Source organism: Haliotis cracherodii, unplaced genomic scaffold, assembly GCF_022045235.1.
Source record: "Haliotis cracherodii isolate W230 unplaced genomic scaffold, xgHalCrac1.p SCAF_5, whole genome shotgun sequence".
NCBI classification, from domain to species: domain Eukaryota; kingdom Metazoa; phylum Mollusca; class Gastropoda; order Lepetellida; family Haliotidae; genus Haliotis; species Haliotis cracherodii.
Window position 1 is genome coordinate 540,835 of NW_027266308.1, and position 26,751 is coordinate 567,585.

General features: G+C 39.7%; 2 protein-coding genes across 3 annotated transcripts in view; both read left to right on the forward strand.

The window, feature by feature from the left end:
- Positions 1–62: 62 nt before the first annotated feature.
- LOC139442753 (protein FosB-like) lies at positions 63–13,723 on the forward strand. 2 transcript variants are annotated; one of them, XM_071223644.1, is made up of 4 exons: positions 70–276; positions 10,512–10,775; positions 12,547–12,654; positions 13,144–13,723. In XM_071223644.1, the coding sequence occupies exons 2-4, from the start codon at positions 10,527–10,529 to the stop codon at positions 13,507–13,509; spliced, it is 723 nt and encodes a 240-aa protein (XP_071079745.1). In that variant the 5' UTR covers positions 70–276; positions 10,512–10,526; the 3' UTR covers positions 13,510–13,723. The 2 variants fall into 2 exon arrangements, with proteins under 2 accessions (XP_071079746.1, XP_071079745.1); XM_071223645.1 differs by lacking the exon at positions 12,547–12,654 and having other exon boundaries at positions 63–276.
- Positions 13,724–16,553: 2,830 nt separating this feature from the next.
- LOC139442980 (uncharacterized) overlaps positions 16,554–26,751 on the forward strand; it is a 38,902-nt gene continuing 28,704 nt past the window's right edge. Inside the window, exon 1 of the mRNA XM_071223910.1 lies at positions 16,554–16,642. The gene's annotated coding sequence lies outside the window, so the exon portion shown is untranslated. The remainder of the gene's footprint in view (positions 16,643–26,751) is intronic.

The window sequence follows — 26,751 nt, forward strand, 5'->3', positions numbered from 1 at the left end:
ATGTGCGACAGTTTATCAATCAATATTTACGTCTGTATTGTCGTTACAGTCGAGCCGTATACCTGGCGGTAACAAAATGCGGCGATGGGGCTTTTAAATAAGTCAAACAAACCCGTCATAGCCGTTGACTAAATAGGTCAGAGGGGCGTTGTCGACTGTGGCTCGCGTGCCGATGATTGACAGCTTGTATATAACAGGTCTCGGCAAGCAGTACGCTTCAGTTGGAGTGTTGAAACGGTCGCGGAAACACCAGCCAGGCTCCAGGATATTTTAAAGGTATCGTAGACTCACTTCTGTTGTGTTTATTGAACTCGTATTGATAATATTACATGCAGATGTCTGCGCTTTTTGAGAGTATTCTCGTACCTTTGTGATCTATTGTGCACATATTATCCATGTCAATTTCTGATGAAGTATATATCCCAATGGATAGTGTGAAAATGTCCGAAAGCGATATTTAATGATCTTACTTTTATTGGGTATGGATTGGTGTGTTTGTCCTCGCTGGAAGCGCGTGGTACGACTGTCTGAGAGAGGTTTACTTATTAATTAAGTCGACACATTTATAATTTGTCACATTGAATACCACATACATTCATAATACACTGCATGTAATTTCGAAGCTATATTTATCCAAACATTATATAAATACGTCTGGAAATACAGTATAAACAATATATTCATTTGCAAGTTGATACCCTATATGTCTATTATTACTCGGTAATATTTATCTGATTTCATGTGTGGTATTCTTACGATTTGCTTGAGTCCTAGCTGTGCAATGTAGACACATTTGACGTCTTCATTAGCAATCAGTCATGCTTCACAGATGACATATGAACATGTACATTTCACCAACTTGCACGTCAATTTCCTCTTGTGAGTCATTCCATCGGTCACCACAATCGCAGCTTTGTGATCAGGCAGAATAAGCTCACATCCGCACCTGCTTGATCACTTCTACAGTAATTATCCCTACACATATATCGGAAAGAAATAACGTAAACAATACTTTATATTTGTATATTTCCATGTTCATAGCTGGTGTCGATTTCTGTTTTGAAACGAACAAAGATGGCATATTGCCAGACACTTTGTCCGCTGTCGCTCTGTGTAAGTAGGGCACAGAATATGTATGCTATATACTGATAAAAGGCAGCCTACAACTTTTTTCTCTTGCGAAATGTATAAACGTTGTCTTAAATTCGTAAAACAAGTGTGCTTTTGTTTAAATCTGGACCAAATTACGTCATGGACGGACTGTTAAGCATAATATATGAACATAATTATGAAAAAAATCGGACATGAAGGTGTTGCCACATGACCCGACATTTATGGATGAAAATAAGGTAACACACGTGCGCGTAGCTCTAATTTGCATATTCGTCAGTGATGATGGTTTTGGAAGAGCACTGGGCCGCTCGCTTGCACTCCTCGACCTCTCTAAAGCCGTATATACATCGTGCCTGGTCATACTTGTAACAGTGCGGAATCTTTACACGTCGGGAGACACGAGTAGCTCTGTTTGAAATTGATTACTCATGTCCATTACTGTCAATCAAGACGATAATGGATCATTGTTTTCATCATATCTACCGATACAATAATCATTGTTTACCATCGCAGTGTCTTTTTCCTGTAATGATTGAAATTAACAATGCTATTGACGTCATATGCGGTTTCTCAAACGAAAGCTCTCTGCTCTGTGTTCGGCCAGATGCTAGCGTGATATTAACACTGATATCGGACGCCCTCAATTATCATTCATAAACAGTAAAATGATAGCTAGGGCGTAATTAAATTGTAGACATAAATGTCAGTTGTTTTAACTTTCAAAACCCGAAGCTGCACAATGCCCAGCTGAATGTCCTTCCTCCCGGATACATTATGATCATGATGTATATTTCTCAACATAAATTAGGATATCCATCCTTATAATTATTCCCTAACCCTGACCAGTTTTGCCAGTACATGTGCATCAATACTTGACCTATTTACTGCCAACTGCCGCAACACGTTTATATGAAATTCTCCTCATCGGAAGGACGTGTTTAGGTAGAAATTGACCCTAACTGATCAGTATCATGAACTAATATATTTTGGATAAGGATAAACAATTGAGGAGCCTCGTTTACCCGAATTAGGAAATTATTGGAAGATGAAGATGAGGATGAGGATGAGGATTTTATTTTGTCTGTCCCGTTATATTTACCGTCACGCCTGACAGTTTAAAGTTGACAGTTACTTGTTGCAGCCTCGGACTCGGTAGTACATGATGGGGGGTGGGTGGTGGAGGGGGATGCACTAAGTATATACACCGTGCTGTCACGGCAGATGCCAGCCAGGCTGCAGGTGGTTTTGATGTTCGTCTGCACTTTGTGTGCGCATTCCTGGCAATAAGTGCCCTCGTGGGACAGCCACAACCAGCGCCCCCCCCCCCCCCCCCCCCCCCCCCCCCACACACACACACACACATACAACCACATGTAGTGGGTTTACACCCGGCGCCTGTTACCCCCCGACACCTGTAGTCAACCCAGTCTCTAACACCCGGTAGCCTCACTGTAGTCAACCCAGGTACCTGTTACCCCCGACACCTGTAGTCAACCCATGTGCTTGTTACCCCCCGACACCTGTAGTCAACCCAAATTTGTGTTGACACCCGACACCTTTATTGCAGTCAATCCGGTTTTCGGTTTACCGCCGCCATTTCTGTATTCAACCAGTTGATCTGCACACTCAGCGCTCCACACTCCGTGCCTCGTATTAACAAGATTCAGCGTCAGGAACTACCTCCCATACATACTTAGTCCAACCCTAACCCGAACAGAAGCTTACAGCATACTCACTCACTCACTCACTCACTCACGCACTCACTCGCAACACCACTGGTTTAACGCAATACTCACTCACTATTAGACTAACATCTAGTCTCTGAAATGAACATATCGTACACAAAAACCCAGGTGTTCAGTTATCTTAATAAAAATATAATAAAAAGGGAGCCCAGTGATTCTCTTCATTTTCAGATACTGCAGTAATCTAGACTTGCCAAACATAAAACTTGCATGGGCTGTATTTGATTCATATTTGTATCAGGGTCTGTAAGACAGACTAACTCACTATCAATAACAAGTTCCATGGTCGAGTGACCCTCGTGTCCTCTAGGGAGATTTGGGGGCCCGACCATATGATATTCTGGGAGTTCGGAGGGTTGGGGAGATTATTTGCTGTTTGATTCCCCCAAAACTAATCATGTCGCCGATATTGCTGAGTAAATAATTTGCTCAGGGGTTTTATAAATACTGAATAGTCCCCACCCCTACCACCCCATAAAAGAAAAAAAGATTGTATGTTTTGCTCTGACTGAAGTATACCACCCTCCATCCACACACCTAAACACCTAAACACACACACACACACACACACACACACGCACGCGCGCGCGCACACCGGGTCAAGCACTTGTTTAAACATTTCAATACGTATGCATGCATTCTTTCTGTACACAGCAACCAATGTTATATATATATTCCATTTATCGGGAGCACAACACAGCCGCGTTTAAGAATTGTATTCTAAAATGGTTGTATAGTGTTTCTATAAGAGTATTATCTTGAACATATTTCTTATGCATATTATTATTATTGTAACTCCCGTACAGTACACAATGCGATGTTGTCTCGCATAGTCCCGTGCATTCATCATGAGGCGTTTGATATATGAACACCTGTCGACAGTGACTGGCAGAAATATACATCACTTGACATCAGCTGGATGTGTCAATTACAAAAAATGATTTTCAATCGATGAGGTTGAGTAGACGACAAACAGTGGGCGGGGTCACGGGACGGCGTAAAACGCTGTCAGTATATGATGACACACTTGGGGCTTTTTAAACGTGGGTGTCTCAATCAAAACTCAAGGTCCTCTATAACCTGTGACTCAGTTTGGCAATTTTCTTGCGTGGGTTTAATCGATCTGATGACAGGTGAGATAGCCAGGTGCCCCGGGTACACGACGATAAAACTAGTACCAGACCAACCTACATGCACCACTGTCATCACGGCAGAGACGACCACAGCCGCGCATCATTCAGCCGAACCTGTTATCAGATCACTAGTAGTATGAGTCTTCAACAACACACTATTAAATATAACATAGTGGGGTAGTTTGTTTCGCCTGTGAGCCCTGGGTTAGAATTTTAACTCCTTCAGCCATACGTGTCCACTTTTACAAACTGCAGCCAAAACGTCTGACTTGCTTCAGCGATTCTAGCTATTCGATGTCCCAGTCCCCAGTCCTTATTTAATGTCAGGCTTCTACTCAAAAAAATAAATAATTCAATTCCCGTTCCGACACCGTGAAGATCTGACCCCAAGGCCTGTGCGAGAACTGATAAAATATTTCTTGGGAATACGGTGTGCGACCTTGCCAAATACATTTTTAACCATGACTCCATGGTGACTAACGGGCGGTCGGGTAGCCTGGTGGTTAAAGCGTTCGCTCGTCACGCCGAAGACCCGGGTTCGATTCCGATTTGTGAAGCCCATTTCTGGTGTACCCCGCCAGGATATTGCTGGAATATTGCCCAAAGCGGCGTAAAACAATACTCTCTCATGAAGTCACATTAGAGTCATACAGTCACATTAGAGTCATACCGTCACATTAGAGTCATACAGTCACATTAGAGTCATATCGTCACACTGGCGTTCAGCATCATATGTCTTCCCCCTGGTTCCACCCTTATTGTTGACGCTTGGCCAGTGCGATGTATATTTATCAGCCAAAACTGGCTCCCACGGGAGATATCGCTTGGATGAAATCAAGCGATATCTACACTGTAGATATCGCTGCAATGAAATTGCATCACAATGCTTTGCAGACCATTGACGTCACAATCAAATGAAATCACTAATGGCTCTGCTACTGAAGCTGTTAGCAGTACTTTTTTACACTGAAGACACACTGCTAATTACTGTCTACAAACTGAAAAAAGTTTGAAGAATGATGTTGGATGATAAATAAAATCTCACACTCGTTGATAAAAGTGGCAAAAATCCTCGGCAAGCCTCGGAATGTTTCCACTTTTATCAACTCGTGTTGATATATTTGATATCAAAAGACACTCAGGTGAGATTCTCTATATTGTACGTAATTGGTATATTGTTTATACCCTCTCGTAACTGTAAGTAGGGGCTCACATTCAAATTCTATTGCATTGTATTATTTCGTGAGGTAAGATTATAATAACTGTGACTGTGTAGACTGTTATTAGTCTTCAGGATGTTCTATGATATTACCCGACCTACACCAAGTGACGCACCGACGTCTTAGGGATATTAACATTTATACATTGCATTTATCACATGAAGTATGTACAAGATCCTTTAAGTCGCGCCTTCATTCCGCAATTAGGGAGAACAATGTTGAATACAATGAAACGTTGCTGCAACAGGAAGAAAAAAGAATTTACATGATGTCTCAAATATTTGAAAAAGTTTCCCGGCGTGATGAAGTTTTTTAGAAATGTTTAACACATACTGAACAGTAAAAGGTCGGGATCTTGAATATTTTTTTGACATTTTTTCATGAAATTGTGGGTTCAGTCTTCAGTACAAAAAACATTCCCTCAAAACATTCACGATCACTAACCTTTTTGTTCACTATATATATATTTATAAAGCAATAAATTGAGCCAACGATAATTTCGCGTATAGGCGTAATATATGCCCTTGTGTGAAGCACTTATTTCGTTTAATTTTAAACGTCTTCGAAAATATTCTCCGACAATATCATATTTTCTCTGGTTATTTTTGTCAGAGACAAAACTGCAATTTCATTTGGGGCAATTAAAAGAATAAAGCGTTTTGTGGGGTGCATTGTCTGGTTCATTACCGTGAATACATGGGAAATTACAATATAAGTTATATATTATTGTTTCGCACGGTGACCGCGCAATCTGACCTGGTTCACGCGAAATGTCCGTGTAGATTTCATGCACATTTCATACTGTTGTTCTCGCTGCTACTGAGACAATAAAACGCGGTTAATGTCAGTATCAGTGTTTTTATCAATAACACACGGTATCGTTAATATTGTCATTTATCAGATATTACCTTTTTTCATAAAGGAATAATATATTAATGACGTCCCGCAGATTTGTGGGTCAGTGTGTTAGTAGGGCGACATATATTGTGACAATGTAATATAGAGATATACACAACATGACGGTCCATTTCGCCTGAATATGAAGGCCTATAAACCACAGCAACGAGATTATTTATGGACACGGGTGAACATTATTTCTCATAACGCTCATGTTGTTTAATAGTTCGAGGCGCAATGAAATATTTGATTCATAGCTGATGCTCGAAATCCGCCTTCATGAATATCAATGAGATATGTACGTTTAGCAGATTTCTACTTTACAGAATCAATATAGGTCACGTGATGCTAATGTCATCCCGACCGTTTATATCACCGCCATGGAGACACATATTAACTGTTATAATCAGTGCTTACAATATGGACAGAACTCAAATGCTGTTGCCATGTTTAATTCGTTTCCATAGCCGTGTAATGGAACAATTACCACTATTCTACCCAACAGAAAGGTTTAAAATATATGTATGTTGATGCGCAGAACCTTTGTCTCTTGAAATACACACGGCTCAATCAGCTGTTGTCTATGGGCGTGTTGCTATATACAACCGACCGTGTCGACACATTCCGTCGTAAACAACCGCCAGTGAATATATAACCACATAATATTTAGGCAGTACAGTTTGGTCGTAGGGTACAGTTTATCGGTGCGTGCCTACATCTGACTGGATAGACTGCGAAGCTGATCTTTTATACACAAATTACATTAATTAAGCAAATCCCGGGCGATCGAAAAGTACTCGCTCACCCCAGAGTAGGATGATGAAATGCACTGAATGACCTCAGAGTATTAAATCGACAGTGCGTATGTGTACATCATAATGATTTATTTGAATCTATGTATAAAGCCCGGTGCATAATGCATGTGTTGCATGCATTGTCAAGTCGGCTGTTGGCATAATATATTTATGGTTTTGAATTACAATGTAACCATGTAGGCATGTTGTTGTTTGTTACACTGTAAGCTCGTGATATGCTGTTTGTGTTTAAAGTATTAATTCATTGTAATGCTCGTCCATAATTTTGATCTCATATTCACGAGTTTTTTGTTTGCGTAAAAGCACAATTTCTGATTGTCTATGGCCAATAATTTCATACTTGTATCTATTTATTTCTATTTCCGATGTTATATGTGAATTCCCTGTCGACATGAGGCAGTCTGGGTGCTATGACAGGTTCGTGGTATAGCGATCGAGTGAGTGAGTTGGTTTAACGCTGTTTCAGTATTTCAGTTATATGGTTACAGCTTGATGTTGGAGGAAAGCCCGATGTGATGTTGGGTTTAGACGTTTATCGCCTTGGTGAAACCCACGAGCACGGAGTGGTTCTGTCAAATAAAAAACATTATAAGTGGTATGGACAAATAATATGTCAGCAAGCGGGTAACTATCTTGTACTGTTTTTTATCTTTAAAAATAGATATCCCATGTAGTAACGATTTGTCTAATTTAACTCATTCGCTCATTCATTTATATAAGCAGGTATTTTTGAAATTGCAGAAATCGATGAAACTTGTGCTTTTTTAATATGATATTCAGTGAAATGTAAATAGAGATCTGTGTTGCATAGAGGTGGGTTTATAAATATGATATCAAATTGTGTTTTGTAACATACAGATACTGTCTGAAAAAGGTGAAATGCTAAAAAACTCGGCTCCCATTTCAACTTTACTAATTATTTATTTCAATCGTTTTAAAGAAACGAGTTGCGGTACAGATACTTGTGCGTATTCTGAATCCACACCAACATGTGTGTCATCGAGAAATGTACAATCACCAGTCGTTATGTTATAAATGTGGTAGTTGGTTCTACTGGAGCTATAAATTTCGTTCACACATTTGTGTTATCCACTCTAGTAGTTCGTAGGTAATTGGAATTTGAAAGACCCAGCACCGACAAGGTTTCGCGAGTATAAATATTCTCATTCTTCTTTGACGTCCAATCATGTTGTGTGACTGCTGTGTCTGTTATGGCAATGACCCTGTATCTATAGCGCAATAGTCTCCATCAGGGTCAGGTAGATTCTATATTGATATCCATCTTGTATGTCTAGTTATCTGTCGATGTTCACACGCAAGACAAGGTGCCCCAGAACCGCCTCATTAGCAGTTGAATGAACCCTGTGAAAGATAGCTGTCGATATGTCCAGTAGTGAGAGGAGTACAGAAATAACATTAAGCTATCTTTTGCTAACGCCTTGAAATTTTATTTTAACAATTATTAAGAGCCTATTGCCGTCACGCACAATACGGCCATCGTTTAGACCCCCCCCCCCCCCCCCCCCCCCCCCACACACACACACACACACCTAACAGAACTATTCTACCTGTGTGAAGATGAAGCTCAATTTTTAGTTAACTATAATTCTATTCTGATATAAGATCGTGTTTACTTCATCAAGCCTTTTGTTAATCCATTGTTTGTTGACATGGCTCCATTTGATCAATTTGCCCTTTTAACGCAGCGTGATGACTGATCGTTTGTCCTTGCCGCTGTCGTGAACACTGTGTTTAAGCGGAGGAAATCCCTCTCATGAGTTCCCTAAGTATAAATACTCCTAGTTGAATTGAATTAATATGGTTGACGAGGTATGTTTGTTTCTGCAAACATTTTAACCACTATTCATAATATGTCCTATTGTTTCATCAAGTTAATATTGTGTCTCATAGACCTTTAGGCCGGACCATATATATTTCTGTGATAATTGTTTTAATTCCAATGTAGCATATGCCGTGTGACACAACAATAAAATATTATCTTATCTTATCTTACCTGCATTTTTTAATTCGATTTCTATCTTTTCCCCAATCCACATGATCGTGACCTCCCAGCGAACAGCTGCCCTGTGGTCAGTGGTCAGTATACATACCCCGGTACAGCTGTTGCTGTAACTATCTGCACTACCACTACATCACTATCGGAGGCAGTGCCTAGCAACGGGTACTCGACACCATTTATACTTGATATAATTACAACCATTTTTAGTTTTGGTGCCACGATTTTACACCAGACGCTACACGGGTCATAGAATGTGCAAACTTCGTAGACATTACTTGGGCAAAGATTCTGATATTCGCTCTATCATTACATCACTACATTACTATGTTTGTTAATCAATTGTACATGGAACTCTAACTCATTAGCAAAGTTTTTAAATGTACAGATCTTTTCAAGAATTTTACATTTATACACATAATAATTTACCACAACTAGAAGATAATTGAGTATTATTTCGTCGGTGGACACACACTTTTCCACACCAAATAATACTCTCTGTAACTTTCAAATATCATATCATTTATATTTACCTTCATTCATATAAAAAAACTGACCCAAATGGAAGAAACTATCACCTATCAACACATCTGTAGTATCCGTTCCCCATTTCTAAATTAATTAATTCCTATAAGAATCCATTATCACCTCATCTTTAAACTACAGACGTTTCCAAGCTTTATCTCGACACATCAGCGTCTGGTGACGTCACATTATGATAACTCACAACAGGAAAATGTTTAAAGACACACACAGAGGCTGAATTTATTTTGAACTAAACACGTGTGTCAATGTACTTAACGAACTCCTTGTATTCCGACCATATTAACCGAGATATATTTTTAATGAGCAGAAAAGTATTGGACTACAGTTTAAATTCAAAATGAGATCGTATGTTTATGCTTCTTATGATATTAACATTGTGCACTCGAGCAAGGCAGACAGATGTATTATTATCCTTGTAACTTGTATAGCACAGCCGGGTATCTGGTGTACTGATCGACTTGCAATGACAACCTGTGATCCGACCTCACCGTCTGCCCATCAGCATCGTCCTTGAGAATAGGCATATGCCGCACTATAATTATATTTGTTCATATTCTGGTTTCATTTAATTCTGTTCTGACTAGTTAGTGCATTTAGCAAATCGTTTCATTGTAGGAAGTAATGTGGATTTATGTTTTCTTTCGGTATCTTCAAGTGCATTTGATGACTTTATGATGTGGCTGTTGTCACGTGACACGTTCAACTGTGTGTGTGTGCGCGCGCGTGCGTGCATGTGTGTGTGTGTGTGTGTGTGTGTGTGTGTGTGTGTGTGTGTGTGTGTGTGTGTGTGTGTGACAATGCTTCCATTGTGTGAGTGTTAGAGACACAGGCATTGTACGTGAGATAATTATAAATTAAGATATTGGAAAAAAAATTGGTTGTAAAAAACTACACAATTTCAACCCCTCTGTCATCATGTGTGACATTCTATTTTCCCCAAGCATTTTAATTTCAGAGAGTTATTGCAAGTCACGTGCCTACCGTGTCTTCATTTAGCTGTACATTGTTCGCACCTTTCACTTCAGACGCACACGATCACAATGAGCGACTCGGACACACGGCGTTCGTCTCAGAATGACCACACCCATGATATCCTGACAGCCAATCTGCCTCATCCCGGACAAGCCAAACCCGACCCCCGTCTGCAGCAGGCCGTAGATGAGGCGTGTCGCATGCATCAAGTTACCCCCATCCTGAAGGAAGAGTTGCGAGCCGCGATCATGTTGAGGCGACTGTCGAGCGGTCAAGGGGAGATAACCCACGAGGAGACTCGCTCGACGGTGTATGAGGTACCATTGACTCGTTGTCTCGTCTTTTGTACTTTTAGTGCGGTATGAAAATAATATAGTAATAATGCTGAACACTAGTAGTAGTAGTAGTAGTAGTAGTAGTAGTAGTAGTAGCAGTAGTAGTAATAGTAGCACCATCACGATTATCAGCAGTCGCAGTTGTAGTCGTAGTAGTAGTCGTAGTAGTAGTAGTAGTAGCAGCTGCAGCTTCTGTAGTTTGTTTGTTTGTTTGTTGTATAACGCCGCACTCAGCAATATTCCAGCTATGACGGCGGTCTGTAAAATAATCGGGTCTGGACAAGACAATCCTGTGATTGACATCATGGGCATCGATCGATGACATGTATCATCCAAGTCAGCGAGTCTGACCACCCGATCCCGTTAGTCGCCTTTCACGACAAGCATAGTCATCTTTTACAGCAAGCACGGGTTGCTGAAGACCTGTTCTACCCCGGAATCTTCACGGGTCAGTTTTTGTAGTAGTAGTAGTAGTAGTAGTAGTAGTAGTAGTAGTAGTAGTAGTAGTAGTAATAAAAATAATAATAATAATAGTAGCACCAGCAGGAGTAGCAGTAGTAGCTTCTGTTTCCCAGTCTTTGGTAATTTAATGCTAATAACTGAAATCACTCATTTCTCTAAAACATGTTTTATCTTGGCGAAGTGATTGACTCGTCAATATTTCATTAAATTCACCGTCTAGTGTTCATTATCATAGTACATTTACAGACATGAACAAAAGTAATCCACAATGTTGTTTTCTCAAACCTGACTACGCATTAAAACACAATCTACGCAGATAAGAAACGCTAATATCATTGCTTGAGAAAAATTAATGTATGATTATAAATAATTCACATAACTATTCACAATGGAAGGACTTCAACCGTTCCATCAATACGCGGAATTGAAACCTTCAGACTCTTCATCATCATCACCGCCACCACCAGCAGCAGCAGGACGCCGACACGCCCCACCGGACTGCTGTTGAATAAAGCCGTTATTCCTCCCCCTTCATAAATAAATTAATTTCGAAACCAGAAATAAGACATCGACACGGAGGATGAACAGAGAGGCCCAATAAACAAGAATACTCATTATTCTTCCGTGGAAGGACACTTGAGAGGTTCTCTCTTTGTGTTGTCTCGGGAGTCGAAATGTTGAAGAGATGACAGGATGAGGTTTTCGCCTGCACAATTGTCCACTGTCAACACGAGGCGGTTGTTGTGTCAATATTTACTAATACAGTCGCTATGGTACTTAACATGTGTGTGTGTGTTTGTGTAGTGTAGGTGTGTGTGTAGTATATCTGTGTGTAATGTATGTGTAGTGTATTGTGGGTGTAGTGTGTGTGTGTCTTGTATGTGTAGTGTGTGTGTAGTATATGTGTGTAGTATATCTGTGTGTAATGTATGTGTAGTGTGTGTGTATTGTATGTGTAGTGTGTGTGTAGTATATGTGTGTAGTATATATGTGTGTAGTGTAGGTGTAATGTGTGGGTAGTATATATGTGTGTTGTGTATGTGTTTGTAGTATATGTGTGTGTAGTGTGTGTGTGTGTGTGTGTGTGTGTGTGTGTAGTGTGTGTGTTCAACTATCCAGGGTATGACGGCAGACTGTAGGTAATCGATTAACGCCGTCGGGTGCGATGCTACTACTACTACTACTCATGATGTCAATGATTCCCCCCCCCCCCCCCCCACACCCTCCTTCCCACGCACCAGCCTCCCACTCACTCACCCACTCACTCACCGTGTGTGGTGTCTGTCTGCAGCTGACGGCGGACGAGGTGGCGAAGCAGGAGCGGAGACGTGCACAGAACCGAGTGGCAGCTCAGAGATGCCGGAAGAAGAAACGCCAGGAGCAAGAGACGTTCCTGCAGGTACTCCGGCTCCCGACCCCCTCACTTACAGGCCGCTTACATCAACGCTATGATTAGCCCTTCCATCGCAATCTCTTTGATACTAACCAATATAAAATGTTGATGAAAATAATGTACAAAGCGAAGCAATACGATGTGCAGAGTTGCGTCCCTTACAATCAACCGGATCCGATGGTCGTTGGTTCGAATCTTGGGCCGTACCTATTATGATCATTGGTTCGTCAGAGTCACACTGACATTTTCAATTAATTCCAACATGTAAATAAGTCTCAAATAACCCGAAATTCGAAAAGCTAATAAAAACTTTATAACATATGTTTTTTTATGAACATCGAAGACACCAGGGAAAAGGGTTAAAAAATGTCTCGGATTTCTCATGTTCTTTTTTAAATCGTTTTGGAAACAAGAATTGGTTGAAGTCTTGTGTATATTACCACACCTTGTGTCCCGTCTCTGACATACAAGTATTCACTGTCATTTCTTTTTCAGTTATTCTCAGAGCAAAGCAACAAGCGACAAAAACTCGAAGAGGAAGTGGCTGAACTGCGAGAGGAGAAGCGCCGACTTGAGGCCATGCTCGTCCATCACATGCTCACACGCGCATGCCATAAAGGTCACGTGACACCTCCTCAAAATGGCCGATGTGGTTCATTTTCCCCAGCCATCTCAAACACCACGTCCGAAGATGAGAGTTTCTACGACTTCTTTCAGGACGACACGAAGAAATTTCTTCCTGTCGAAACCTCCGTGAACCTGCTTTCAAATGACTTTGAGCCCGCACTACCGGGAGATGAAGCCTCCGTGATCTACAACCTCGACAATCGCCATTTCCTGGCCGATCTCACTAATGATTAGTGACTTTTGTAGTTAGTTGTGCTGCTGTTTACAAATAACTGTACCTCATTCAAATCCTCTATTTTGTAACAAGGGAGTTGTTACCGCATTACACAGTGATATTAATCGCCCGGGGCGACGTTGTTTATGTATATGCAAATATTTAGTTTGGATTGCGATATTTGACGAGTGGCTGATTTTTGTATGAGTTTCAGAGATGGATTAAACTGTTTATTACCAAGAGCGTTTTATTTTGCGCTTTCACTGAGCGAGTGTCCTGTAGATGCGGTGGGGTAGCCTAGTGGTTAAAGCGTTCGCCCGTCACGCTGAAGGCCCGTGTTCGATTCCACGGTACACTGTGTGAAGCTCATTTCTGGTGTCCCCTGCCGTGATAATGCTGAAATATTGCTAAAAGCGGCGTAAAACCATACTCACTCACCCACTGTAGATGCGTGGACGGCGATGAGTGAGGCCAGTGCTTTGACGCGGTTTAATTCGCCAAATGATAACAGTTTGGGCGTTTCTGTCCCAGCTGGACTATTACATATATAACTTTATTCTTGGGGCTTATAAATATGTCGCATACCTCCTACGGAGAGTTGTAATATACTGCTGTAGATACATTTGATTTTTGTTTAGACATATTTTATTCACAAGTTTGGGGACAAGTTTTCACAACTTTGGTAGCCTTACCCGAAGTATTTGCATGATCAGCGTTATGTAATAAATGTCACTTATCAAAATCAGAATTAAGGATAGTCAGTACACACAAATGAAAAAGAAACTTTCGGTTGATTACATGTATTACAGTTAATAGTATTTTCACATAAGGTTAAATGGAATATCAATACAAAAGCACTGGTCGGCTCGGAGTCAGTATACTGTGTCTCAGTGGGATATTCATGTTAAACTGCGGCATGGTATCTCAGTGTGCTAGCACTATAAATCGGCATCAGTCCGGATTAGTACAAGCAGCCACACAAACACACACACGTACATGCACGTCGCTATATAAGTGCAATAATCTTGCACGCGACGTTAAACCCCATTTCACCTCACCTCTATGAAGCCGTAGTGAATTCCCGTAGTGATTGAGGTCTTAGACGCTTACAAGGAGCACGGGTTTGGCGCTGACAAACCGTGAATACAACCAGAGAGAATCGGATTCGAACCTACGTGCCCTACTACCACAGAGCCAAGGTCATGAAGTGCTGTGGTTAATAATCGCATGCGTTATGAAAGAAATAGATTTATGTCACCTGCTACACTATAACGGAGAATAAAGTATGCGTATATCGATTTCGAAAGAATGATCACTTTATGTGCAGCATATTGCAGAGTCTGCACAGTCACACTACAAAAACAGCACCAGTACATCTGCACTTATATCAATCCCGGGACGCTGACCACATGTTGCCGGAAGTGACATGTGGACGTCGACTGCATGACAAACACACAACCACAGCTGTACAACATACGACGACGATGAAAGCAGGGATTTTTAAAGACATGAATCGCTCACCAGTGCACACACTCTTTGTTGTCTTGCAAACACAACAAAATATGGCATTTTTATGAATACAATCTCGTAATGGCTAGAACCACAGTTCTGACTTTACAGCAAGGTGAGTGAGTTGGGCTTAACAGTATTCCAGTTATATCGCGGCGTGTCAACTTAATTTAGGAGGAAAGCCCGAAGTGATGCAGGTCTGAGACGTTTACCACTTCGGTGAAACCCATGAGCACGGGTATGGTGCTGACAAACCTAGAAACATAATTTTACAGCTAGGTCAGTGTAGTGTAGTGTAGTGTATTGATAGCGAAACACACACACACACACACACACACGCACGCACGCACGCACGCACGCACGCACATGCGCGCGCACACACTAAACATCAACACCATATAATTTTACTGCTACAACAGCAAAACAGCAACTTCCACTGCTGCAACAGCAACACTGCAACTTCTACTGCTTCTGTTGTTACTACAACAGCAACACAGTTTTGGTCAGTGACAACAATTTAAAACAAAATAATTCATATATCGAAGTTGGTTATGTAATATTTGCACACACAGACACACACACACGGTGTCACCTACATATTTCATTTTTACCTCATACTTGAAAAAGACAGCATGAAAACACCTGTCAACCTGTCTTTCTGGGTGGTGGTTTCTGCCTAGATGGCAGTCAGAGGTAGGGCCAACGTCATCACTTACGTTGGCCCAACGTTTGACCGCCGGTCAAAATAACGTTGTCCCAAGGTCAGACTAGATCACGTGGCCTGGTGGTGTTGTGCAGGAGTGCAAGCATTCGATGGTTCTGAGTTCGACTCCCACTGACCTCTCTTCGGGCTTGACCTTTCACGTGTTCTATTTTTCTGAATCAAAATGCAACTCTTTTGCTCTATGGGTACAGAAAAATGGAAATATCATGATGTAGTTGAACAGGTATATACCACATCTATCAAAATATACTTAGAAACTCGTAGATATGCAAAAGATATTGCTGCAGATATTGTATGTGTAATTTCACCAAACCACAAATCCACCCGCTTCGAGATCTCATAAAATATTGCACCCATGTACCCGAATCACGTACCCCAAGGTCGTGCATATTAATATACCGCCGAACAAACACAAATCAATACCGAGTGGGAACAGTAGCCGTTCCGAAAGGAAGAATCCATTTTCAATAAACAGGGGGGTGCGGTGGTGTTTGACGTAATGCCCTTGGTGTCCATACACATTACTATTGGTCCACAAGCCTCCTTCCACCCCTCTGTTGTTATCGACTCTACTGATTGTAAATTTGCAAGTTTGAGATTTTCTTAAGTCTTAAAGCCGCCCCCAACGTGTTTAAAAATCCTAAACAGGAATGTTGACATGCCTATCGCTGTTGCACTGATACTGACACTAGTGAGTGGGCGAGCATAGCCCAGGTGAGCGATTCCGAGAAATCGGCACGCTATGCAATGCACACCACTATCAAGTGATCGTTGATCACATGCCAAGGGTAATTTCTATCTAACGGTTCTTCCTGGTTAACTCCAGTTACAGTCATGCATGTATATGGACGATACCTCTATGTTCTCCTAGGAATATACCCGGGGAATTTCTGCATCAAATTGTGCTTACGTGTGCGAATGTAAGTATCTACTTGACCCTTTGATAACATGACTATATACTGACATTTAGCAACCGTGGGACAGATCCTCCCTATAGCCCAATACATGTGTGTTGTGACACCGTGACAGTCATGTCTCATTGACAGACAACCAGTGACTATTTCTCAAATTTAATCCGCTGATTCGGGCCGAATTCAAGGGCTGATGCGGTCAAAGGGGAATAACTCATGTGTGATTACCACACCGCTTGTTTCAAAGCAGAATGACGAGCCATGTTCGGTACAGAACCGCTATCTAGAACAGGACGAGTACTGCATGACCAGAAACCCCGATTAATATGTACATGCGCTTATAACGTACCAAGAAACAATATGTACATTGCAAACGATTTTAAGTAAATAAATACAAATTTAATCTCGTACACACTTTCCACGACACGTTTGTCATTAATCCTGAGTAAAACTAGCACTGGTCACGTGTCGCAAAAAACATAATTACGTTATTCAACGCCAAATAAATCCATTTTTTCGTTGATATCGTAAACAACAGCATATATGAAGTTATGTTAAATAATTCTTCAATATTTGTGTCAAAGTAAATTAATAACCAATAATGCAGGTTATAGATAGTTATGCAAAGGGCACCACAGTGTTACAACGGATATCTTGGATTAATTAAGACAGTTGGATAATCAGTTCGATGAACGAACGTTTTGATTGATATTTAGAAATACTTTGAGAGCCTCGCGTCTATCATTTTACATCAAATTATCACAATGGTTTCAGTTTCAAGTTTCATATATTGCTAGCAATCTGTATTCTAAATATAACGGGATACGTGGACAGTACAAGTTGTATTTACTGTTTCAAATGAAACAGTAGATGTTATTCAGATATTTTGGGAATGTAACAAAGCGAGCTCCATTTTGGGAGAAATTTAGATTTCGCACACAACGCAAAACCCGGGAATAACATCCAAAGAAAATGTTCTTTTGGGATATTTATCGAAAAATAAACACTCCTTTAAACCTTATCATCATGTTGTCAAAAACGAATCATTTTCAACTTTTGAAATAATACAATCCACCAGCATTCCAATTTATACAGGAGGAGCTCACTGGATTTTATGATTTAACAAAGTATACTTCCGTCATTAATTGTAACACAGATTACTTCAATACGCTTTGGTCAAGTTGTCATGCTCTATTTCTCTGAATTCATTGTCATGCAAAACCGTGTAAATGTTCTAGAATAATAAACAACTAATAAGAAAAAAATATTTTGGCAAGTCGGCCACACAAAAATGTAACATATATATTATTATCAGTACAACCACTAAATGATTAAAAAAGTAACAGACATATTACAGTCTAAGACCCACACCGACCCACAATAAAGGCAATGTTGGATTACACGTTCGCCAACATATTTCATATCATACAACATGTTTTAGTCTCGACAGCCTGACGCTTGTATTTGGGACATTTGGTTCAAGTATAATGCATGACAATACAGGACATTCACAGTTTGATAAAAAAAACTTTAAATCAAGACCATTTCTGGGGAATTTTTAACTACATGTTATATTTAGGTCAAGGCGCTTGAAATATACAGCGGGAGATAAAGATATTTTTTCACAGCGCAGTCTGAAAGGCCCAAGCCTATTCCTCAGAAGAAGCGTGGGCGACTCTACTTGACTACCGCGTTTGACAAGTGATCTACCTGGCAAAAGACCAACAAATTACCCACGTCATCAAAATGTTACTAGTCCGACAAACTTCAAATTTAAAGTCCAAAACACCACCATAATACCCGTATCAAATTGCTTCGAATAACAATTTCTTGTTTGTTTCATATTTTACCATCATCAAAGATGGGTGTACTTTCTTTGTCCGGTAGTGTATTTCTGAAAAATTACACAACAATAACTTATGTAGAGTATGACACCTTTATATTATAATGGGATCAACTCGATATAGGCCAGCATTATTCAACAATATGCAAGTCAGTCAGGTATAGTTGTCGAACTCTATTATATCTATCAAGATATATAGACTTTGACTCCGACGGGCTTGAATGCGAAACGAAAAGGTGTAAAATATTATTATGTATCTATTGAAATCTTCCCGGTCAATATGTAACAGTCCATGTACATCCGGGTCCGCTTATCCTCTGACTCCCTGGAGAACGGGTCAGCGTGACCCGATAACAGTAAATACGCTTAAGTTTTTAACAAGTTAAGAATGTAAACGCAAAACATGGAAACTTCGTTTTTTAACCAGAATCGTCAACACGAGTTTTGAATTCGAAACCCGGCAACTGCGTGATGATAAGTTATGTAATTGAATTAATCCAAATAACTGAGACAAGTTCCCATAGGGCAGCAGTGTGGTATAAAGATATGTCGTACATTTAACCGAAAAGTATATTATATTGAACTGCTTTTACGAACTCTTCCTGTTAAAAAATATATATGCATTGGTAGATATCGCTATTGTATACACGAATGAACTGTCCCGATCTGGACTTGTTTGTAAGAGGTCTTTGATATGATTGTGTATGTCAACAGTATGGTCTATAGCAGCGATATATGTGCGTGTGTTGTTGATGGATCACAAACTCCTCGTCTGATGGGTGTGAACACATGGAAATCTACAAATCGTACAAGGAGTTTTGCTGATTAAATGAGAATTGTATATTTGTTCTGACAATAATTACTTGCTTTGAACATATACTATACACAACAGAAACGGATTTGGGACATGCTGTCCAACAGAACCCCCTCTCTATAATATTTACAACTTCCAATTACAATATTATACAATAGACAGGCAGAACGAACAGAAGCAGGGTATAGAATATCTATGATTACGCTATGACGTTATTACACGATATAGAACCTTTTGAATCATAGATAATAAATTGAACAGCATTAAATATACATTCATTTTCATTCATTGAGAGATATGCATTGCCACATAAAGCTAAAAGACATTTACTAACAACTATATTTTTCAAACTTGTAAACAACTTATTACAGATCTAGCGTCTGTGCTGTTATGAGTATGCAATATCACATTATTGATTAAAATCGTATCTCTGTTTATGATGATGATGATGATGATGATGATGATGATGATGATGATGATGAACTTAATGATCCTGACTGTGCCAGGATCACCCAAACCCTCTTTGGGGGCATTTTTATTTTAATCTGTACATAATATTAATTATAATTCTTGAGTCAACGATGTCAGTCTTTTTCATACTGTATGAGCTGTTTCATAACCGAAAACTTAGAGTGACCCATGCTATAAAAATATCTCTATTCTACGCTGGTGTCTGTTGGTTCATGTGAAGAATAATAGAAAGAGGACATATTTATTTCCGCAACAATGACCCTGCCATGAATGAGAGCGTTGGGTGGGAAAACCGAGCGGTAAGTTGTCAGTTTCAGAAGTAACTTCCGCGCAAAAAGCATTGAACTGTTGAATACATTATTGTAATACGGATTGATTAACCGGTGTCGTGGTATGAAATAGTACTGAATATCATGTGGTGTGATATATTTCCATTAATGTGATGACATCAACCTAACCGGTAGAAAATATCACAATTAACTCAAACTCTGTATGTGAGTTGCCATTGGCACTGGAACTCCTGATATAACGTATTCCGTTCTTAGCAGCAGTATAGAACAGGATTGTCAACACAAATACACGCACACATTGTCGCATTAGAACAAATACACGCAACCACTGTCACATTAGAACAAGTGCACGCAACCATTGTCGCATTAGAACAAGTGCACGCAACCATTGTCGCATTAGAACAAGTACACGCAAACATTGTCGCATTAGAACAAATACACGCAACCATTGTCGCATTAGAACAAGTACACGCAAACATTGTCGCATTAGAACAAATACACGCAACCATTGTCGCATTAGAACAAATACACGCAACCATTGTCGCAATAGAACAAATGCACGCAACCATTGTCGCATTAGAACAAGTGCACGCAACCATTGTCACATGAGAACAAGTACACACAAACACTGTCGCATTAGAAGAAATGCACGCAACCATTGTCGCATTAGAACAGAGTTGTCTTCAATGTTAGAATACCCATAGGCAAACAACATCATATGCCTCTTGAATAAAGGAAAACAATACCAGTAAGATGTGCCCCATGGTGTGCCCCTTGAATAAGTATAGCTGTAATATGTGCCTCTTATCTTCACCCAACAGTAGGATGTACCCCTTGAATAAATAAACAGTGATATGTTCCCTTGAGTAAATAACATAATACTATGTGGCCCTTGAGTAAATAACATAACACCATGTGCCCCTTGAGTAAATAACATAATACTATGTGTCCCTTGAGTAAATAACATAATACCATGTGCCCCTTCAATGCATAAAAAATCATCTATGCCCTTGAATAAACAAAACATTAGCTTGTGCCTCTTGGATAAATAAAACATTGACATGTACTAATAACAGTAACATGCGTCCCCTTCGACAGAGAACAATACCTCGCTAATCCACACATGCTTTCTTGACCTATTGAGTACACTTATATAGAAATATAACCGTTCGGATAAATGAGGTTAAAACTACTTTTCTTGCATCGGAAGACGACAGGTGTCGCGACAAAATGGCAGTATTCTGTAATCAAGAAATCCGTCTGAATCTGAAAGTGGATTATCAGCGTTTGTTGCGTTACTCACTGGGCCAGGGAGAACAGCATTGTGATGTCCTGGTACTAAAATACTAATTACAGACCTGTTTCTGTTTCTCTGTAAACTCAGCACGTACACAGGGGCAACATGCAAGTCAGCAATAACGAGTACCGCCACTTTCCTGTGTTATCAGGGTCCTGTGTTGAGAGGGTTACTTATATGTCACACTGCGGGTCGAACACCTGTACCGACTCTGCATGTAACGAACATTCGGTTATCACGAAACACATACTAGTTTCTGTGTAGTGGTAATTACGTTACTGTTCGTGTAAATAACGAACTTCGAGTGTGACATGATCTATTTTTGAGGGTCTGTTTAAGTGCGATGTTTTATCAACATAAACATTGAAAAATACACATATTATAACATAATCACACAAATGACTTGATTCTGATATTTCTCAAATAGATTATGTTGCATGTTTTGTATATATCGTAATATGTAAGCAAGAAATTCAAGAAAATAGTGACAATCATTGTTTGTAAATAGAACAAAATGTAACTGATTTAAGTCTTGTCTGTGTGGTCAGTCGGTCAGTATGGCATGAACCCATGGACGATGTCCGACCCACCTCAGCCACAACTGCATACAACGGAACCTGGATAATGCGGTTCCACATTGCCCAGGCTAACGACTATCCAGATTGAACGAAATGTGTAAACATAATGGATGACATTGTTCTCTTAATGGTCCAGATTGTAAGGTGTCCGTAGTGTAGAGATCAGCACTTGTGTCTCTTTCATCCGTGGGGATGCTGCCTGATGCTGCCGCTTGTTGTAAGGATGGGTATACATATAAGTATAGACTCACTTACCTGACTCTCGTCCTCGTCATCTCCCCTGATGCCCACGTGAGGTAATCCATTGCTACGAAAGGCACCGTGTTTTGGTGCAGTATCAGCAAATGCCCACAAAACAACAATGACATCCACACGAGGAAAAATATATCAAATGTGGCGAATAATCAGTTTCAAAACTGGGTTGAATCATAAATACATGACTAATTTTATTTCCGGGTTGCCGATTTCCTGGTTAATTTATCCAATGTCAACGACGTAACAAGACCCACTGGTAGATATCTCCATATCAGGTCATGTGAAATGGATCGATCAGTTTATACCTCGATCGTGCATGTCGATGTCACGATGTGGCTTTTGCGGAGACACGTCAATAAAACTTAGTCAAAACATTCATGAATATATCCTGGTAGGGATGTAGATGAGCCGATGTCGATGTGATGTTCGTGTTTATGTCTGCTTTTCTTCCCCATTTCAACACCGCTGAGTCGGCGTTATTCAGAGTTCATTCACATACTCCTTGTTATAAGAACCAAGGAGCGCCCGTATTTAGACACTTAACGTTTCAATAAAATCAACCAGCCCGAATTCGGTGCTGACAAATCAAGAATCATAATAATCAAAATCCAGTCTAGTTTTCGAACACGGGATCAGAGGATTCTGGTACGAGTAAGGGAAGCAACTCTGTACACCGAACAACGACGTTTGAGACATCTTGGGACCTGTGCCCAAAGTGACCGTGACGTAGTATTTTGGAGAAATGGCATTTCAAAGCAAATATCAGAACAATGTGAGACACATGAGAGACAATGTGAGAGTGTTAGAGAGAATGTGTGAGTGACAGTGCGAGAGTGTGAGAAACAAGGTGTGAGTGACAATGCGAGAGTGTGAGAAACAATGTGTAAGTGACAATGCGAGAATGTTAGAGACAATGTGGAAAAATGAAAGACGGTGTGAGTGTGTGTGAGAGTGTTAGAGACAATGCTCGGAGTAGTAGTGGCAATGTGAGAGTGAGAGAATGTGAAATCGTGAGAGACAGTGTGAGAGAGTGATAGACAATATGAGAATGTGAACGACAATGCGAGAATGTGAGAGACAGTGTGAGAGAGTGAGAAACAATGTGAAAGACAATGTGAGAGACAATGTGAGAGAGTGAGAGACAATGTGAGTGAGTGAGACACAATGTGAGTGAGTGAGACACAATGTGAGAGACAATGTGAGAGACAATGTGAGAGAGTGAGAAACAATGTGAGTGAGTGAGAGACAATGTGAGAGTGTGAGAGACAATGTGAGAGTGTGAGAGACAATGTGAGAGAGTGAGAGACAATGTGAGAGAGTGAGAGACAATGTGAGTGAGTGAGAGACAATGTGGGAGACAATGTGAGAGAGTGAGAGACAATGTGAGAGAGTGAGAGACAATGTGTGTGAGTGAGAAACAATGTGAAAGACAATGTGAGTGAGTGAGAGACAATGTGAGTGAGTGAGAGACAATGTGAGTGAGTAAGAGACAATATGTGTGAGTGAGAGACAATGTGAAAGACAATGTGAGTGAGTGAGAGACAATGTGAGTGAGTGAGAAACAATGTGAGTGAGTGAGAGACAATGTGAGTGAGTGAGAGACAATGTGAGTGAGTGAGAGACAATGTGAGAGAGTGAGAGACAATGTGTGTGAGTGAGAGACAATGTGAAAGACAATGTGAGTGAGTGAGAGACAATGTGAGAGAGTGAGAAACAATGTGAGTGAGTGAGAGACAATGTGAGTGAGTGAGAGACAATGTGTGTGAGTGGGAGACAATGTGAGTGAGTGAGAGACAATGTGTGTGAGTGAGAGACAATGTGAAAGACAATGTGAGTGAGTGAGAGACAATGTGAGTGAGTGAGAAACAATGTGAGTGAGTGAGAGACAATGTGAGTGAGTGAGAGACAATGTGGGAGACAATGTGAGAGAGTGAGAGACAATGTGAGAGAGTGAGAGACAATATGAGTGAGTGAGAGACAATGTGAGTGAGTGAGAGACAATGTGTGTGAGTGAGAGACAATGTGAAAGACAATGTGAGTGAGTGAGAGACAATGTGAGTGAGTGAGAAACAATGTGAGTGAGTGAGAGACAATGTGAGTGAGTGAGAGACAATGTGGGAGACAATGTGAGAGAGTGAGAGACAATATGAGTGAGTGAGAGACAATGTGAGTGAGTGAGAGACAATGTGAGTGAGTGAGAGACAATGTGAGTGAGTGAGAGACAATGTGAGAGAGTGAGAGACAATGTGAGAGAGTGAGAGACAATATGAGAGAGTGAGAGACAATGTGAGAGAGTGAGAGACAATGTGAGTGAGTGAAAGACAATATGAGAGAGTGAGGGACAATGTGAGCTTATATCCCCTGACAATAGACCTGTGACATGACTCGAAGCCATTGTATGTCGGGATCTCGCGTCGATCTCGCTAGAAACATGACCGTCACGGGATGTTAAACGTCCCAGCTTGCAGTAGGCTTGCAGAAAGCCATGTCACACGGAAAGCCTCAGGAAACTGCTTCTCACTACCACAGTCTGTTTGGGTTTCAGTCACAAGATCGCTCGAATACATTGTTTAGCGAAACCAGTGACCGTTTGTAATTTGTAGTTGAATGCTAGCCATGGTCACGCCAGTGCTTTTGCTTACAGTCACTACGTTGGAACTAAACTTACAATGTTGTTTACAAGTATCTTTTGAATATATTTAGGATAAAAACTTATAATTAAGTTACTCCGTATGTAAGTACGACAATTAAACACAGGAACAGAACACGTCCATAAAGTGGCATCTGCGAGGGTGTCACTTCTCCCATTTCCTTCATTCTCTGCCGAATTTTCTTTGCGGTTTTGGAAAGTGACGATGTTGGACGATTGGTCGAGTTGAATTTGAAATATTCTTCTTTTATAAATTATGTAATAAAACATTATTGACTACAATTCGAGCAATATCATATACACTCAATAAACTGAAAATGACCGAGGCCGCGATTGCTCCCGTGATTGGTCAATAACTGATAAGAATGTGGTTATTTATGTGGTCATTTATATCCCCCGGTATGTATTATTTCTTATGACATGTGGTTATTACATATTATATCTAATGACATTAGAGATTACATATTATATATCAAGGCATGAAGTTATTCAATATTATATGTCATGGCATTAGGTATTACATATTATATATCATGGTATGTGGTTATTCAATATTATATCTCAAGGCATTTGGTTATTCAATATTATATAGCATGGCATGTGTTTATCATATATTATATTTTAAGGCATGTGGTTATTCAATAGTATATAGCACGGCATGTGGTTATTCAATAGTATATAGCATGGCATGTGGTTATTCAATATTATATAGCATTGCATGTGGTTATTCAATATCATATCTCATGACATGCGGTTATTACACATCTTAGTATGTGGTTATTCCATATTATCGCTCATGGCCTGTGGTTATTCAAAATCATATATCAAGTCATGTGGCTATTCAATATTTTATCTAATGACATGTAGTAATTACATATTATATATGGTGGCATGTTGTTATGCAATATTCTATTGAATGACAGGTGGTTATTCAGTATAACAAATTTCATGTAGTGATTCAATATTTTATATCATCGTATGTGGTTATTGAATATAATATGTTATGATATGTCGCTATTCAATATCAAATCCCATGGCATGTTGTTGTCACATATTATATCTCAATATCCGTGAATATTACATGTTACATCGTATGGCATGTGGTTATTACATATTATAGCTCATGGTATGTGGTTATTCAATATTATATATCATGGCATTAGATTTTACATATTATATCTCAAGGCATGTGGTTATTCAATATTATATATCACGGCATTAGATTTTATATATTATATCTCAAAGTATGTGGTTATTCACTATTATATCTCATAGCATGTGGTTATTACATATTATATCACAAGGCATGTGGTTATTACGTATTATACAATATGGCATTAGGTATAACATATAATATCACAAGGCATGTGGTTATTCAATATTATATATCACGGCTTTAGGTATTACATATTATATCTCATGGTACATGTATGTTGTTATTCAATATAATTTCTCATGGCGTGTGGGTTTTTTCAATATTACATCTCAAGGTATGTTTATATTCAATATTACATAGCACGGTATGTGGTTATTCAATATTATATCTCAAGGTAAGTGGTTATTCACAAATATGTTTCATAGCATGTGGTTATTACTTATTATATCACAAGGCATGTGTATATTACATATTATTTCTCAAGGTATGTGGTTATTCACTATTATATTTCATAGCATATGGTTATTACATATTATATCACAAGGCATGTGGATACTACATATTATATCTCAAGGTATGTGGTTATTCAATATTATATTTCATAGCATGTGGTTATTACATATTATATCACAAGGCATGTGGATACTACATATTATATCTCAAGGTATGTGGTTATTCACTATTATATTTCATGGCATATGGTTATTACAGATTATATCACAAGGTATGTGGATATTACATATTATATCTCAAGGTATGTAGTT

Coding starts and splice junctions, on each gene's coding strand:
- LOC139442753 (XM_071223644.1), top strand. CDS start 10,527: ATGAGCGACTCGGACACACGGCGTTCGTCTCAGAATGACCACACCCAT. Junction 10,776..12,546: donor CTCGCTCGACGGTGTATGAG/GTACCATTGACT, acceptor GTCTGTCTGCAG/CTGACGGCGGACGAGGTGGC. Junction 12,655..13,143: donor AGCAAGAGACGTTCCTGCAG/GTACTCCGGCTC, acceptor TTTCTTTTTCAG/TTATTCTCAGAGCAAAGCAA.